Raw genomic sequence first — 15,845 nt, forward strand, 5'->3', positions numbered from 1 at the left:
AAGTGAGATTTGTAAACATTTCTCAATTTAAAAATTATATTTAGAAGTTTACAAAAAAAGTGTGTGTGTGTGTGTGTGTGTGTGTGTGTGTGTGTGTGTGTGTGTGTGTGTGTGTGTGTGTGTGTGTGTGTTAGAGAGATTTTGTTAGTTAATTCTTTCAGCTTTTGGGACTGGTACTACCAAGGATTATAGTTACTTAAATCTATGATAAAACATTTTATGCAGACAGCAATAAAACCCATTCACTGATAAGAAAGAAATTTTTTAATAGGATTTATTTAACGGTATTATGTCTAATTAACATAACTGTATGTACACAGTAAGTGGAACATTGCGCTTTTCTACTCTGACTGTTTTAGCTGTGAGTGAAAACTGAAAAATATTAAATTCACCATATGCTGATGCAGAAATCTGTCCAAAGCTTGTTTAATGGCAAAGAATAAACTGAATTCATGTTTGTTTGTATCCAAATTTGAGTCAAAACACTGGACTTGACTTCAGAAATACAAAAAAATATTAAAAAATATTATTTTTAACCATTACAGAATCATTAAAAATATTATTTTGGTAATTACCAGTACTGTTAAGTTAAGGCAGCTGTGTCATAAACCTTACAGTGGGGCAAAAAAGTATTTAGTCAGCCACCGATTGTGCAAGTGCCCCCACCTAAAATGATGACAGAGGCCAGTAATTTGCACCAGAGGTACACGTCAACTGTGAGAGACAGAATGTGAAAAAAAAAATCCATGAATACACATGGTAGGATTTGTAAAGAATTTATTCGTAAATCAGGGTGGCAAATAAGTATTTGGTCAATAACAAAAATACAACTCAATACTTTGTAACATAACCTTTGTTGGCAATAACAGAGGTCAAACGTTTACTATAGGTCTTTACCAGGTTTGCACACACAGTAGCTGGTATTTTGGCCCATTCCTCCATGCAGATCTTCTCCAGAGCAGTGATGTTTTGGGGCTGTCGCCGAGCAACACGGACTTTCAACTCCCGCCACAGATTTTCTATGGGGTTGAGGTCTGGAGACTGGCTAGGCCACTCCAGGACTTTCAAATGCTTCTTACGGAGCCACTCCTTTGTTGCCCGGGCGGTGTGTTTTGGATCATTGTCATGTTGGAAGACCCAGCCGCGTTTCATCTTCAAAGTTCTCACTGATGGAAGGAGGTTTTGGCTCAAAATCTCACGATACATGGCCCCATTCATTCTGTCCTTAACACGGATCAGTCGTCCTGTCCCCTTGGCAGAAAAACAGCCCCATAGCATGATGTTTCCACCCCCATGCTTCACAGTAGGTATGGTGTTCTTGGGATGCAACTCAGTATTCTTCGTCCTCCAAACACGACGAGTTGAGTTTATACCAAAAAGTTCTACTTTGGTTTCATCTGACCACATGACATTCTCCCAATCCTCTGCTGTATCATCCATGTGCTCTCTGGCAAACTTCAGATGGGCCTGGACATGCACTGGCTTCAGCAGCGGAACACGTCCGGCACTGCGGGATCTGATTCCCTGCCGTTTTAGTGTGTTACTGATGGTGACCTTTGTTACTTTGGTCCCAGCTCTCTGCAGGTCATTCACCAGGTCCCCCCGTGTGGTTCTGGGATCTTTGCTCACCGTTCTCATGATCATTTTGACCCCACGGGATGAGATCTTGCGTGGAGCCCCAGATCGTGGGAGATTATCAGTGGTCTTGTAAGTCTTCCATTTTCTGATGATTGCTCCCACAGTTGATTTTTTCACACCAAGCTGCTTGCCTATTGTAGATTCACTCTTCCCAGCCTGGTGCAGGTCTACAATACTTTTCCTGGTGTCCTTCGAGAGCTCTTTGGTCTTGGCCATGGCGGAGTTTGGAGTCTGACTGTTTGAGGCTGTGGACAGGTGTCTTTTATACAGATGATGAGTTCGCACAGGTGCCATTCATACAGGTAACGAGTGGGGGACAGAAAAGCGTCTTACAGAAGACGTTACAGGTCTGTGGGAGCCAGGGATTGTCCATGTTTGAGGTGACCAAATACTTATTTGCCACCCTGATTTACGAATAAATTCTTTACAAATCCTACCATGTGTATTCATGGATTTTTTTTTCACATTCTGTCTCTCACAGTTGACGTGTACCTCTGGTGCAAATTACTGGCCTCTGTCATCATTTTAGGTGGGGGCACTTGCACAATCGGTGGCTGACTAAATACTTTTTTGCCCCACTGTACATTGGGTGGCTTTGCTAATAAATTTGTTACACACTGCAACATTTCATGTCTTGAAGCTATCTATTAAATACTGTGTACCGCAATATACCTTTCAGTAAATCTACATGTGAAGACAGTGTGATCCTCATCGGTCATGGCACAAGCTTGAATAATACTTTTATCCTTAAATAAGGGTCCTTAAACCTATTTCTTAGTGGCTTAGTGACTCACTTTTCCTGGATTTCAAGCCCAGTTAATATTTTTTGTCAGAACATGTTTCAGGGAATTTAAAAAAAGAGGACTGATAATTTTCAACATCTGGAGGACATAATGCAAAAAGCCCATCCAGCAATACAGCACTGTTAACATCTGGCCACTAGATGGCAGCAGATGATGCTTTTCATGGAGAAAGGTTTCTGGCCATAATTGGGCCTATGATTGTGTATAATCTGAATAAAGATGATTAACCATCACTGTACATGATTATTATTATTATTTTGAGTTATATGTTGAAAGAAAGAATATACTAGTGAGTTTTTTGTTGTCTGAGAGCCAAAGGACAAAATATAGTCAAAATGAAAGGTAAAATACATAATAAATATTGTCCATGTAGTCATAGCATCAGTGATAACCTGTAAGAAGTTGCCCACATAAAGACCCAACCTTTTATATTACGCAGTACTCCTTATATCAGCATATCATACAGAAGCCTTGTCCTGTACTAGAGACGTGATATATATGTATGGTTTAGTCTTGTATTTCTAAAGCAGTACAAAAATGCTTGTTGACTTACATCAAATTCATTAAGGGCAGCAGCAAGCTCTCCAATGCCAGCATGGCCATGCTTCTCGTCAGTGGGTGAGGTGGCCTGTGCAGCACTTGAGATGCCTCCTATGGCCTCCTGGACCTGTTTAAACACATAGTCTCGATTGGCCCGTGTGGCTGCCACGTCTGGATGGCGCAGAAAGGCCTGAGAAGCCGTATACAGCATAGTGGCATTTTTCTTAAGGGCCCCACGCGCAGCTGCCATCTCATCTCGGCACTGGGGGTCTTTCAGCTCCTGAGAAGATAGCAAAGGGTTTTGTTTTTTTTTTGATTTTCAGATAAGCAATAATAACAGTGTAACTTGCAAAACACTGGAGTATTGCTTGAGAAATTGAAAACAGTGTGAGGAACAGGTCACAGTTGGAGAAGTATATTGTTAAAAAACAAGTTCATGTCCCATTTGATGAATTGAAACTGATGAACTGGTATTGTTTCAACTTCACAAAGTTAAGGCAGCGTCAGCAGATCAGCAACTATAGAGCTGGGCAGAATTAGCCTCAGTGTTTTGCTCTGGTTCAGCTCGGCAGCATGGGTGCTTGCCAACATGACACATGCAGGAAAAAATCCTCTATAAGCTTTTTGTCACACTGGGGGCCATATTAAAAATCACTTTGATGTGTAATTCTCCAGGATCAAATAAGCGCTGGTGCAGAGATTTTGCTTACTCTACATCCCAGCTAAAACAAATCCTACACACTAATAATCGGCACCATTTATAATTTGCTAAAACATTACAAAGGAGACTACACAAATGTGGACTATCTACAACAGCTGTGAATTCTAGTGTTAAATGTTAATGATCAAAAATCTAAAAGAAACGTGTATAATATTTCTGACTTTAAAATGATGAATTTTACAATACATTTTTAAACAATGTGTGTTGGCCATTGTATTTTTTTTTATCCTATCCTATGCAATCTTTCAATTTTACTCCATGGCACAAAGAAATTGGATGTATTAAAGCTGGTTCTAATGAGACAAATGCCCTTAATGCAAAACAGATTAAACTGGTTGCTGTCTGAAACAAACACTTAACATCTGCTAGAGAGTGATGTCAGATTATAGCAACATTTGTTTGCACAATGCTTGCAATCTGATTGATTAAAGCTTTGAGTTGAGTTCGAGTTTCTAATATTTTACAGGCTGAGGCTTCAACTGTGACATTCCCTCGTTTATCAAGACAGAAGAAGAACAGCGGACACTTGGAGGACCTTTTATCCAAGAGAGACACGTTATTTTTCTGAAAGAGCATGAGACATTGGAATTCCAGGTACCTGCTGTCTCCGGGCTGCCACATAGTTGAGCTTCACCATCTCTTTCCCAAACTCTTTGAACCGGTTGGCCAGATCCTGCTCATTGGTAGCATTCTTTACTCCCTCCAGGGCCTCTTCCACCTGCCACAAACATACGCACACAGTCTTTCAAAAACTTTGTGCACAAACCAGTAGACAACGTCTTAAATAATCAATATTAGTTAAAGCATTTATTTTCTGTAATTGTAATATCTAATGTGTTTTTAGTAGTTGTGTAATTTCAGTAAGTGTCAATCCATCTTGCCGATATATCCTAACTATAAACCCGTTTATCCCTGATAAAAATGCTGCGGAAGATGTAATGAAAACGGGAGAAGAGACAGAGATAATGTTAAGTGGCCTTTGATGGTAAGGCTTATACAGGCTTGAGTTAAGTCCCTATGTGGGCCTGAAGAATGAGACTGGAAAAAAGGATTTTTAGTGTTTGTGCATTTGTGAGACAGGGACAAAATGAGTGACTGCAGATGGATGGAGGCATGAGTTTGATTCAGATTATACCAAATGCATATCATTCTTTATGGCACACTGTATTAACTTCTGTTATAAAGCCTAGAGCTACTGTCTAAGTGAATGAACAGCTCACGTTCTTCACATGACTACACTGAGAGTAGTTCATCACACCAGAGCACTATGCTATAATGTCCGTTTCCAGGATGCTCCTCCATTCCCTTATCTAAATGCAAATGTGTGCAGAGGTTGTTATAAAAGTCTGCACTGACTACACGGACTATACACCAACAGGAAGTCTTTTTGTTTACTGACCTTCTTTAAGCAAACTCTGCATACAAGTCTTAAAACCACGTATAGATTTGGAGAGTCAGTATTTTTTACACATATATATATTTAAAGTGTTGCAGTTCTAAGTACAGCTCCATCACAACGTAACCAAGAAGTATACTTGGTTGGGTGTTCACTGCACTTACAATTTTAAGGTGGGCCAGCAGCCTCATGACATCAGCCATGTCAGCAAGGATGAGCAAGCGAGTGACAGCAGACAGCAGGGTGCGGGCAGCCCTCACCATGGTGCCACGCTTCACAGAGGAGCACGGGTCATCGGCAAACTCCGATGAGGCAATACGCATGGTTTCTCCTGCAAAATGGATAGAAGAAAACAGTAAGTGGAGCAGAGAGTATGATATTATCTGTGTGAGTGTGAGTGCATGTGTGTGCAGACTATAATCACCCATATTGTTAAAACTGACTGAAGATTAAGTGTAATTACGCTTCTTCTCATAAAGCTCAGAGGTCATGAAGCAGTTTGTCAGAAAAACTACATCTTAGGCTCTATTAAAATAGCCTGTCCTAGCAACCAGTTTGCAACCCTCTGACAACCTCCAGTTGCTAGGCAAATATATGTATTCCCCAACCAGTCACGAGAGAAGTTGCTTGCTGTTGCCAGGTTAAATCAATCAGAAAAAGGGTGCTGCACCAAAAACCACCTTCTGATTGCTTTGGTCGCTAACTGATTGCTGCAGTCACCCACAGTTTCCATTTCAAAAGACCCAGCTTTTAGTTTGAAGGCAAATGTTCTCCTTCTGCAGTTTACATTGAAATTTCCAAAGTTTTACTGCTACTTAACAAGTAGTTTGCTAGCATGGCAACCACAGTAAGCCTTAGACATTTCAGCTTAGGCCGGGTAGTACAGACAATATACTAGTATGTATATGGCTCATATTTCTGAGCAAAACTCATCCCCCACATCTCCAATATCAAATCAAAGCATATAAAATGAATCTGAATAAGCACGTGCATGCAAACATTGGTATTCTAAATAATTAGACATGTTCCACCTGGATCAGGAGAAACCTGGCAACAGGCAAAAACTGGCAAACCAGTTCTCTTAGCATAAATAAGAATTAGTGAGTAAACAAAGTTGTTTATGTTATGCCAGAGTGAAAACCTCATAATCAGATAAACAGAACTCAGCATGTTAAACACAAACATGCACAGCATGTGTTCAACTAAACACACACACAGGGACACACACGCAGAACTGCAAATGAACTCATGAGCCCTCATGATGATACTGGTAGTGCCATACGTCTGTCTGGCCCAGTGAAGAGTGACAGAGAAAAGCGTATTACTGAACCCCTCCATGGTCTGAAATCAGCATCTCTAATTTAATTTACGACAAGATAAAGGGGACTGGGACCCTGAGGTCACATTGAGAGAGGCCTGATGAGGCGATGACAGATTTAAAACCATTTTATAATTCACAATGACTTTAACTAGGCAGACAATTCCTTTCAAAGGGGCACACTTCCAGCAGCTGCTAAAGGTCACTTAAACTGCGATATTATTTTTTAGTCTGTGTGTGTCTATGCTATGTTGTCTATACAGACAACATAGCATATCCTCATGCTCATAAGTTTAACATTATTAATATGAACTGTTCTCCCTGATGACCTGGTATGTACAGTAATTATATACAACCTACCAAATATGTGGAGCATTAGTATTGATGTCCTATTATTTTCTTAAAGTCAGGAAGTAAGTATTTTAGTCTAATATTTTTTTCAGGGACATATTTTCTAAAGAGTCAGAAAGGACTGTACATTTGCTTCAGTATAAATATGGCCATTTGCACACAAAAATGCTGCAGTGTTAGTTGAAAGCATGTCCTACATTTTTTTAAATGTCCAAGAATATTTTTTAACACACCTTGTCACTTTGCTTTGCATGCCTAACAAGCGAGAAGATTAATCTTGAACCTTCTGATGTCAGCTGTAGTGATGACCTGTATGGTAACAGTCTATTTCACACCTCAGAAGAGCGGTGTGCCAAAGCAGTCAAGTCAATATTCAACAGTACCAGCAGCCAAGTACGCGCTGACAGAGCAGGATGAGGAATACGGCTACAACACAACATATGCTGAGCTCCATTTGCTCTTTCTGCTGATGTGGTTTCTGAACAGGGAATCCAATTCCATTCTGGGGACAAACATTTGATTCACATAAAGGCTCACTGACTTGCACTCCGCACAGAAAATAAACTTCGGAGAACTACAAAGTACTGTGACATTGCTCCATCTGTGTAAGCCGCCAGAAAGTAGAGTATGATTTGTTGTTCGAGTGAGGCGCTGCATCCATGCAGAAGTTTCAGCGACTAAGTTTCAAATCGTTAATGAGAATGGGCATCTATAATACCTTTAAATTCAGCAAGGTCCCTCAACATTACAGACAGTCGAAGCTTTAACGATGCATGACTTTAGGGTAAACAACTCCAAAACTAGACTCATTACATTCTAGAGGCTGCATGCACTGCAAGTGAAGCCTAAATCTAATGGGTACTAATCTGCTATATTTAATGGATTTGGCTTGCCACTTTTAACTCTCCATTCATCTAAAGTTGAGCAGACAGCTGACTTGCTATGACATTCAAAACACTTAATACTTTCCCAAAACATTACATTTATGTCAATTACGCTCCCTATTCATCTAGAATACTAATACTTACACAGCAAGAGAAGTCAGTAGGGGTCCTTATTTCAGTCATAATAGTAGTGAACATGGGTGTTGTACATTAATACAGTGCCTTAGCATAAGCCATTTCCCAACACCATTTTTGTGGTGACTTAACTAAGACCAAAAAAGTGGACCACATCAGTCCAGCTCTGAGGTCTTTACACTGGCTGCCTGTCCGTCAGAGGATAGACTTTAAAGTTCTGATGCTGGTCTATAAAGCTCTGAATGGTTTAGGACCAAAATACATCAGTGACCTCCTGACCCAGTATGAACCTTCCAGATCCCTCAGGTCATCTGGATCCGGTTTTTTATCAGTTCCCAGAGTCAGAACCAGACACGGAGAAGCTGCATTCAGCTTTTATGCTCCATATATCTGGAACAAACTCCCAGAAAGCCTCAGATCAGCTGAAACACTCAGTTTATTTAAATCCAGGTTGAAGACTCACCTATTCTCAGCTGCTTTTGAATAAAGCACCAAATCCACACTTTTAAGCTTAAATTTCAAAACTTACATTTTAACTACTGACTTTATCTACTGTTCTGATTTTATCTACTGTTCTGATTTTATCTACTGTTTTGATTTTTGATTTTAAATACTGTTTTGTTTGTTTGTTTGTTTGTTTGTTTGTTTGTTTGCTTGTCTTAATCAATTTTAAATCGTGCTTTTTATTTGTTTTTGTTTTTAATGTCTCTGTAAAGCACTTTGAATCACCTTGTTGTTGAATTGTGCTATATAAATAAACTTGCCTTGCCTTGCCTTGCCTTAATGGTTATACCAGATACTGCGATGATCTGTGATTTTGTTATTTTCTGTTATTTTTCTAGCCTTCCCCGATGTGTCTTTCTATCTCAAGTTTGAGTATGCAAGTCTGTGATTTCCTGTTTTATTTTGATAGCAGATTGTCTTGAGCGTGTCATGTCTAGTTTGACTTCTGCTGTCTCGTTGTCTTGCTATCCAAGTGTTTCTCATTCGCCTTATTATCCCTGTGTGTCTGTGCTTGCATAAATAGTGCTGTCTTCTCTTTGTCACACTGTGTGTTTAAACTCCCAGTGTGTTTCCTTGTGTTACTCGTGCCTCTGCATTTATGTTATTTTGTTTATGGATTTCATTACTAGACTGTTTATTGAGTCTTCCTTCATTTCATTTCTGCATTTGGTTTCTCAATCTTGTGATTTCCTGCTAGTAGGCAAAGTAATCGTAAGTAGGTTTGGGGTGTAGCACCATTCTTGCAACTGATTTCACCCAGCAGCAGGAAGCAACCTCCATTAATCATTCACCATTCAGTCGAGGAATACACATTTTTCCCCACCAACTAAAGGTTGCCAGGTGGTTGCCAACCGGTCTATAGTCCTGTGTGAGTGAGGCCTTAAATAACCCATACAGAACTACTTTTGATTATTGGAATGATTTTGTCAACTACATATCAGTAACATTAATGTGACTACACTCTGAATTCCACATGCATCTCACACTTCCTCACTGTTCATCTGTAGTAGTGTCATGTGTAGCTGCAAACTGGACAGATGTGGTTTGTACAGATGCTCAATTAAACATATCTAAATGAAAGTACTTCAAGCAGAATGAATGACAGAGATTTTGATTTCATATGTTACAGAGAATAAGCAGGTTAACAACCCAGTCTCCATTCCATTGTAAATATATGCAAACTGGATGCTTGGAAATAAAGGAACTTTTTTTATGTCTTTTAAAGTGTTTTGAAGAAAAAGTATTTTAACCTCCTAAGACCCGAACTCTTCCACGGCATGCATTTTTAATTTCTCTTTGATATTTGGGCATATTGGGGCCCGATGAATGTAAAAACAAAGAATTACCAGATTTTTTTTTTTTTTTACCTTATTTTTGTTTTTAAGAAAAATAAGGGCCACATATGAGGATATTCATTTAAAATTTCGATAGAACAGTAGCAGTATAATGTCCTCGTAAGTGGATATCAGGCCCTTGTAGAGCAAAATTGAGTATTTTGGTCTAAATAACCCAAAATGTGATGTCCACATATGTGGACGCCAGGTCCTAGGAGGTTAAAGACAATAACTGATGTTCTAGAAATTGATGATCTAGAAAAATTTACTAGATGTCTAACAGTGAATAAGCATAAAGAATTACACACACTAACAATCTTGTTATCTGACCAGTCACAATATAAAAACAAAAATGAAAGCACAAACAGTCGGGCTTACCTTGCTTACGAACATCCTCCACAGCAGCAATAAGCTCCTCCTTGAGGTCCTGGCTGTCTTTGGCAATCTGCTCTCCCTTTTCGAGAAAGTTCTGGGTAGCCTGCTCAACAGACACTGCCAGGACGTGGGCCTTCTTAGAGCGTCCCTTCTTCTTACTGGATGGCCCTTTGTTGCTGGTGTTCACCAGAGTAGTCACCTTCATAACAGGAGAGGAAAATATAAAACTTACTGAACACATTGATTTGCTGCTTGTTGCTATGGTGTATGGTCATCGTTGTTTCTGAGGTTACGGCACATAACCTACACATCCCAGCAATTAAAGATAATGAGAACACCAAAAATAATAGGAAGATCCAGTATGTATTATTTTATTATTATATTATTCTAAAATATTAAAAACTGCTACAACCTAGTACCTGTTACAGGGCTTGCTGATTATAATCTTTATACATTTATAATCCACTGTATTATGTAAGCCTCCAAAACCAAATACAGTCCAAGAAACCCCCTCACAGCCATACTGCCAACCATCAGAGGATATTTTTGATAGCTATTATGTGATAATTAGTGGTAATTATGTATGCCATTATGCCACTGATATGGTAACATAATAATGCATCTAAACCCTCTCTTTTATATAAAATACTTATTACCATTAAGTAACATGTTCAATTTACCCGCTTTATATATTTTTATTTCTATTCATTTGGTCCTTGGAAATGACTATGAAATAATGGCAGTGAAAACCCTACTGTGTTATTCAGCACCAATCTGGCTGAAATGTTTAGAATGGTCTTATGTAAACAATACCGAGGTCATGAGTAATTACCGGGTTCAAGTTCATATAGTGTATAATAAGTCAGTAATATAATTATTACTCAAGGCTTGATGGCAGCGATGTTCAGTTGTTCTGGGCATGGTGATCAGTGCCACTGAGATGATAGTGATTTGAATATGAGATTATATAGGGGAGCATTATATTACTGTGATTTATAATATTCTGATCTCAACACTTTGCAAATCAGGATCAAAAAGGGGGGAAAAGAGATACGGGACTACCTATGCATAAAAAGAAGATATTGTCAAAAACTGTATTATTAGCTCTGTAAACATAGGTTATACTGTTATCTAAACACTTTATAAATGGTACCCAGTGTAATACTGAAACACAATATGGGCAATTTTCCTAATCCTATAAAAAATGTAATTACACTAATCTTCTTTCTTTCGTTCTTTTCTGAATAATAATGTTTCTGTACATTCCATAATAATGCAGGGAGTATGACTTGTACTGGTTCTGCACGAAGGGAAAAAGTTGAACGAAAACAAGATGACAAATAGTCCAAGCTTCGTTCATAATTTGGACCTTCACAACAATAATGAGGTTATTCATTCTAGATTCTATTACTGCTAAACTGTGTGCAGCATCAGTCTTGTACCTGTCTCAGGCTGCAACCACTGGCAATATCCATCAGTGCTTTTGCAGGAATGTTGCAGGAACACACAAACACAGATATATTTTACTAATACTGTTAGTCCATCTAACTGTATTAGTAAAACTTCAGTGTTTTACAGGATTATGTTGTTTTTGTTGAGGTCCTGGCTCTGGGGAGGCTTGTCAATGACTGATAGTGTTCCTTTCTGTGTTTTTCTATCCAGGTAGGCTTTTAATGCATTGGCAGTGTGTTTGGGATCCTTGTCACACTGAAAAACGAAGCTTTTGCCAATCAGACACTTTCCAGATAGTACTGCATGTGGATCAAAATCTGACAGCAATTTTCTATGTTAATAACTCAGTGGATTTTGACAAAATTCCCAACATCACTGGCTGAAATTCAACCACAAACCATTACAGCGTTCATTGTCTGTTACAGATGGCTATCATAGGACCTTTTGCCACTGATTTAGACCAGTCTTTTTCTTCTTGTTTCCCATCGTTATGAATGGCTTTCTGAGAGCCACCCTTACACTGAGTGCATTTCTGATTAGGTTTTGGTGAACAGTAGATAGGTACATTTGCTCAAGGATCAAATGTATTTTTCAGGTCCTGTGTCAGGTTTGATGCTGGATTTTTTCAGATCCATGACTTTCAGATAGTCTGCAGGTCTGCCAAGTCTTCTTTTGTCCTCCACTTGTCCAGTTGCACATTTTTTAGGACACAGTATACATCATGCAGAGATATGCCAACTTTTTAGTAAATAGCTCTTTGTGAATCACCTTGGTGCACAAAATACTGCTTCATGCATGTCAAAAGGATGTTAAAGGATGCACGTTATCTCTAGTATTTTTTTATTTATAGATGCAAAGAAAAAATTGAGAACAAATATAAATTCTTAAAACAAGATCTTTGCTGTTGATTATTTTGTGTATGTGCTGTTTCCATCTTTGTGTAGACACAACACTGGTTCATCCCTTGAGTTAGCTTCCTTAACTAGCAAAAGTAACAATTGTGAAGATTTTCAGGTAAAAAGACAAGACTAAAACAGCAGCCAATGCACAAAGAAAAACTTTCAAAGACCTTAAAAACTTCAAAATAAATTACGAGTACATCTGAGGGTATATATTAAGACTTTTGCACAGCACTGTAGTTATGGATTCTTTCACAACATTAAAAAACCATTTAACTATGAATGTAAAGTACCAAACACTGCACTGTATCAAAAGTGATATCATCATAGAAACAAAATGATCACCTCTCATAGAATAACATCCTACTTTTAACATAATTAAGACAAAATAATGAAACAAAGAATACATTAAAGTCACTCAGCTTAGAGGGCAAAAGCATAACCAATCATTGCTGCTTGTACAGGCAAATCAGGACTAGAAACATTTGGCTGCTTATATCTTGGTGACACATTTGCTGTACATAATTATACACTTCCATCTGAAGCCAGGGAGGAAGTACATGGGCAGAATTGCTCATTCCACACTCCAGTCAGAGACTGCCTTTGGACTATCTGTCTGACGGCAGCTGAACTTGCACAATAGAGTGATATGATTAGTTTGAGGAATATATCAGAAGCTTTCACTCTGAAAAGCCCCTAAGAGCAAAGTTATGTCCTGTCAAGGCGGCATTACTTCAGGGCTTCTAGCCTGCAATATAAGCGTTAATGATGTATGGCTTCACTCGTGATGGATCCAGGAATAGTAAAGCTGATAAAAGACCAAGTTAAACTTTTAGGTCATCGTGTATTTGTCTAGAAACGAATTCATGATTCAATAGCATTATTTTAGGATTTAGAAACTCTGATACATCTTAACCATCAGGTCATCTGTTCAGCACCACTTGGCACAGTGGAATTAGTGCTCAATATGAAGTGCAATGATGTGTTTATTTCAATCCTGGTTGTTATAAATCAATAACTCATCATTATATTTACACATGAATGGACAGAAACACACACACAGACGCACACACTCACACTCATCTATAACACCAAAAACTCCCTTCACCTCAGAGATAAGGAAACACTCAGAGTTAGTGACACTCACATAAAACCATTCATTAACACAGGAACACAATCAAAAAATAACTACCTGTTTTTTTCAAGCAGATCACCAACACATTTTTTTGATTGTTGACAAAGATAAGAACCCCAAAAAACAACTGTAAGTTAATTAATGCAGTTATATTACAATTACATGACTACAGATAAAGTTACACAACAGCTAAGCTTAGCCAGCTCTATTGTTGCAGATTAGTCATTACTCTAGCGTCAATGGCTTGTGTGCATGCATGCACAAACAATGCAGATAATGACAGTTCACCATGTTACTGCAGCATTTGAAAAAGAAGAGGCCAGGTCACCCGTGATTTGTCATCCATCACATAGTAACATATGTCCAATGTCAGTTTGCAAGCTTACATTAAAATGACTTCTGCTCCAGTCCTGTGAATAAGGTATTACTAATTTTATTAACCCATTAACGGTGCCATATTATTATACCTACACTCCAAGCAGTCTTTAAGGTTTTGCAGAGTATGGATACGGTAATGAAACAATCCCACAGTCCTTTTTTATTTAACTGATGTTAAGAGTCAAGTGTCTCTTATATGCATACGCATTCAACACATTTCTGATTTATGAGAGTTACATGTCATATACAGTCATTATAAAGCTCTTTGATTGCTCCACTAGGGTAGAAAGAGCTATGTCAGAGCCAGTCCACATACCAATAAGCAAAAATTAGGTTTATCCTAAAATGCAAGCAGCTGCTGTTCGTTTCTCTTACTAGTTATTAGAGGCCAAGTTTGTAGAGTTGCCTTCTTATCTTGCCTGCATTAAAAGTTGATCAGCCCTTTTTGAACTTGAGTGTTGATATAATGTCTTATGTAACTCTTCCATGGAAGAGAACAACATACTGAGTTATGAATCTGTGTGGTTTATCTGCTCTTCAAACCCTCATCCATTCATAAACACAGGGTTGGCCTGTCAAATACACACAGCGATCACTACTGCATCAGCCAAGCTGCTTTCCACAGGGAGAGAATCACTAAAGTCAAACCTAGGTGATGTTTTGTTCTGCAACAGTAGCTTAAAAAATTATGTATATTTAATTATATCTGTGATAACCTCACAGCAGGCACCGAGCTGAAATCAACTCCATTACCTTCACACAGACTTAGCTTTATTGCTTTTGCCTAGCTGTCCATGCATGCATATGCTTAGCTGAATATCCCAAGAATGAGCTCTAGAGAAGCAAAAATTATACCATTTTCACTTCATATTAAATAACTTTAACTTCAATAACAGTTAAAAACTGTTACACATGTATTACACAGGCTATTTACTCCAAGAAGCACAAACAAATAATTAATTTTAAGGACCTACATGAACGGCCAGTGGGGATAATGCTAATTAGGCGAAGAATTTGCATCAGACTTAACAAACAAACATTACTGGGAGCAACAAGCATTGCAGGGGGTATTTCAGTGCTTTTGCATGAGGCTGAATGACATAGCGATTTGATGTCCTTAGATACTTAAGATTTTTATTGTGGCTGAGTCATTTAAATTCAATCACGGTCACTTTCATGCTGATATGGTGCACTACAAAAAGCCATTGCCATTCTCAGCCAATCAAGAAACAGGAAAAAATATTTGGAGGGTTCTGGCTCCAACCAGGAGAGATGGTGCTGACCTTAAAGCCACTCTCTAAGACTTGTAATGAATGCAAAATATGTGCTGTTTCCATCTTTAAATGCAGCGTGTGTCACATTAAACATAACCCGGTACTTGCTGCTCATCTAAAGCTGTTAGCAGGGGAAAAGTATGTAATAAAGGTACACATCATAGAGAGGTATAGTACCTGCTGTAGCACTGTGACGCCAACTCATAACTCAGCTCAGTAGCTTAAAGATATTTTCCGAACATCATGACTTTAACACAAGAAAGTCTGAATGATACATTATCACTTGCAAGCACAAAATAAGAACTGTGCTCACTGAATAATCGAATGCATGCCCCAAGGAAAGAGTTAGAAACAAGTAGTTTGCAAAATGAAAAAATGAAGTGAGCCACATAATGTCTCCCTAGTGCATCCAAATATGCTCTGACACAAAACAAAATAAATTCACTGTCTACGCAAGGCAGCCTTGCCCTTTCTGGCAGCTGGTAATTGGCCCTCGGTAAGCCCATTTATCGTGCATATTAGCAGCACTGTTTGGACTTTATGCAAGACCACACCGAGGTTCATTCCAAACAACCACAAGTTATGTCCTCCTCTCAGCCTTAACGCACACCGCTCAGACACAGTCAGCCTTTGCTAGACTATTATCCTCTATGCAACCTGTAAAGCACACCCATATAGATCTGTTTCATTAAGCTTAGAAATAGTGAG

At 38.6% G+C, this 15,845-nt stretch overlaps 1 protein-coding gene across 1 annotated transcript in view; it reads right to left on the reverse strand.

Moving 5' to 3' along the window:
• Nucleotides 1-15,845, reverse strand: part of ctnna2 (catenin (cadherin-associated protein), alpha 2) — a 326,489-nt gene that overhangs the window by 256,916 nt on the left and 53,728 nt on the right. Inside the window, exons 3-6 of the mRNA XM_063476233.1 lie at nt 10,003-10,198; nt 5,263-5,429; nt 4,301-4,420; nt 2,995-3,261 (exon numbers count right to left, since the gene is read on the reverse strand). Of these exons, the coding sequence (XP_063332303.1) occupies nt 2,995-3,261; nt 4,301-4,420; nt 5,263-5,429; nt 10,003-10,198 (750 nt within the window). The remainder of the gene's footprint in view (nt 1-2,994; nt 3,262-4,300; nt 4,421-5,262; nt 5,430-10,002; nt 10,199-15,845) is intronic.

Source organism: Pelmatolapia mariae, linkage group LG6, assembly GCF_036321145.2.
Source record: "Pelmatolapia mariae isolate MD_Pm_ZW linkage group LG6, Pm_UMD_F_2, whole genome shotgun sequence".
NCBI classification, from domain to species: Eukaryota; Metazoa; Chordata; class Actinopteri; order Cichliformes; family Cichlidae; genus Pelmatolapia; species Pelmatolapia mariae.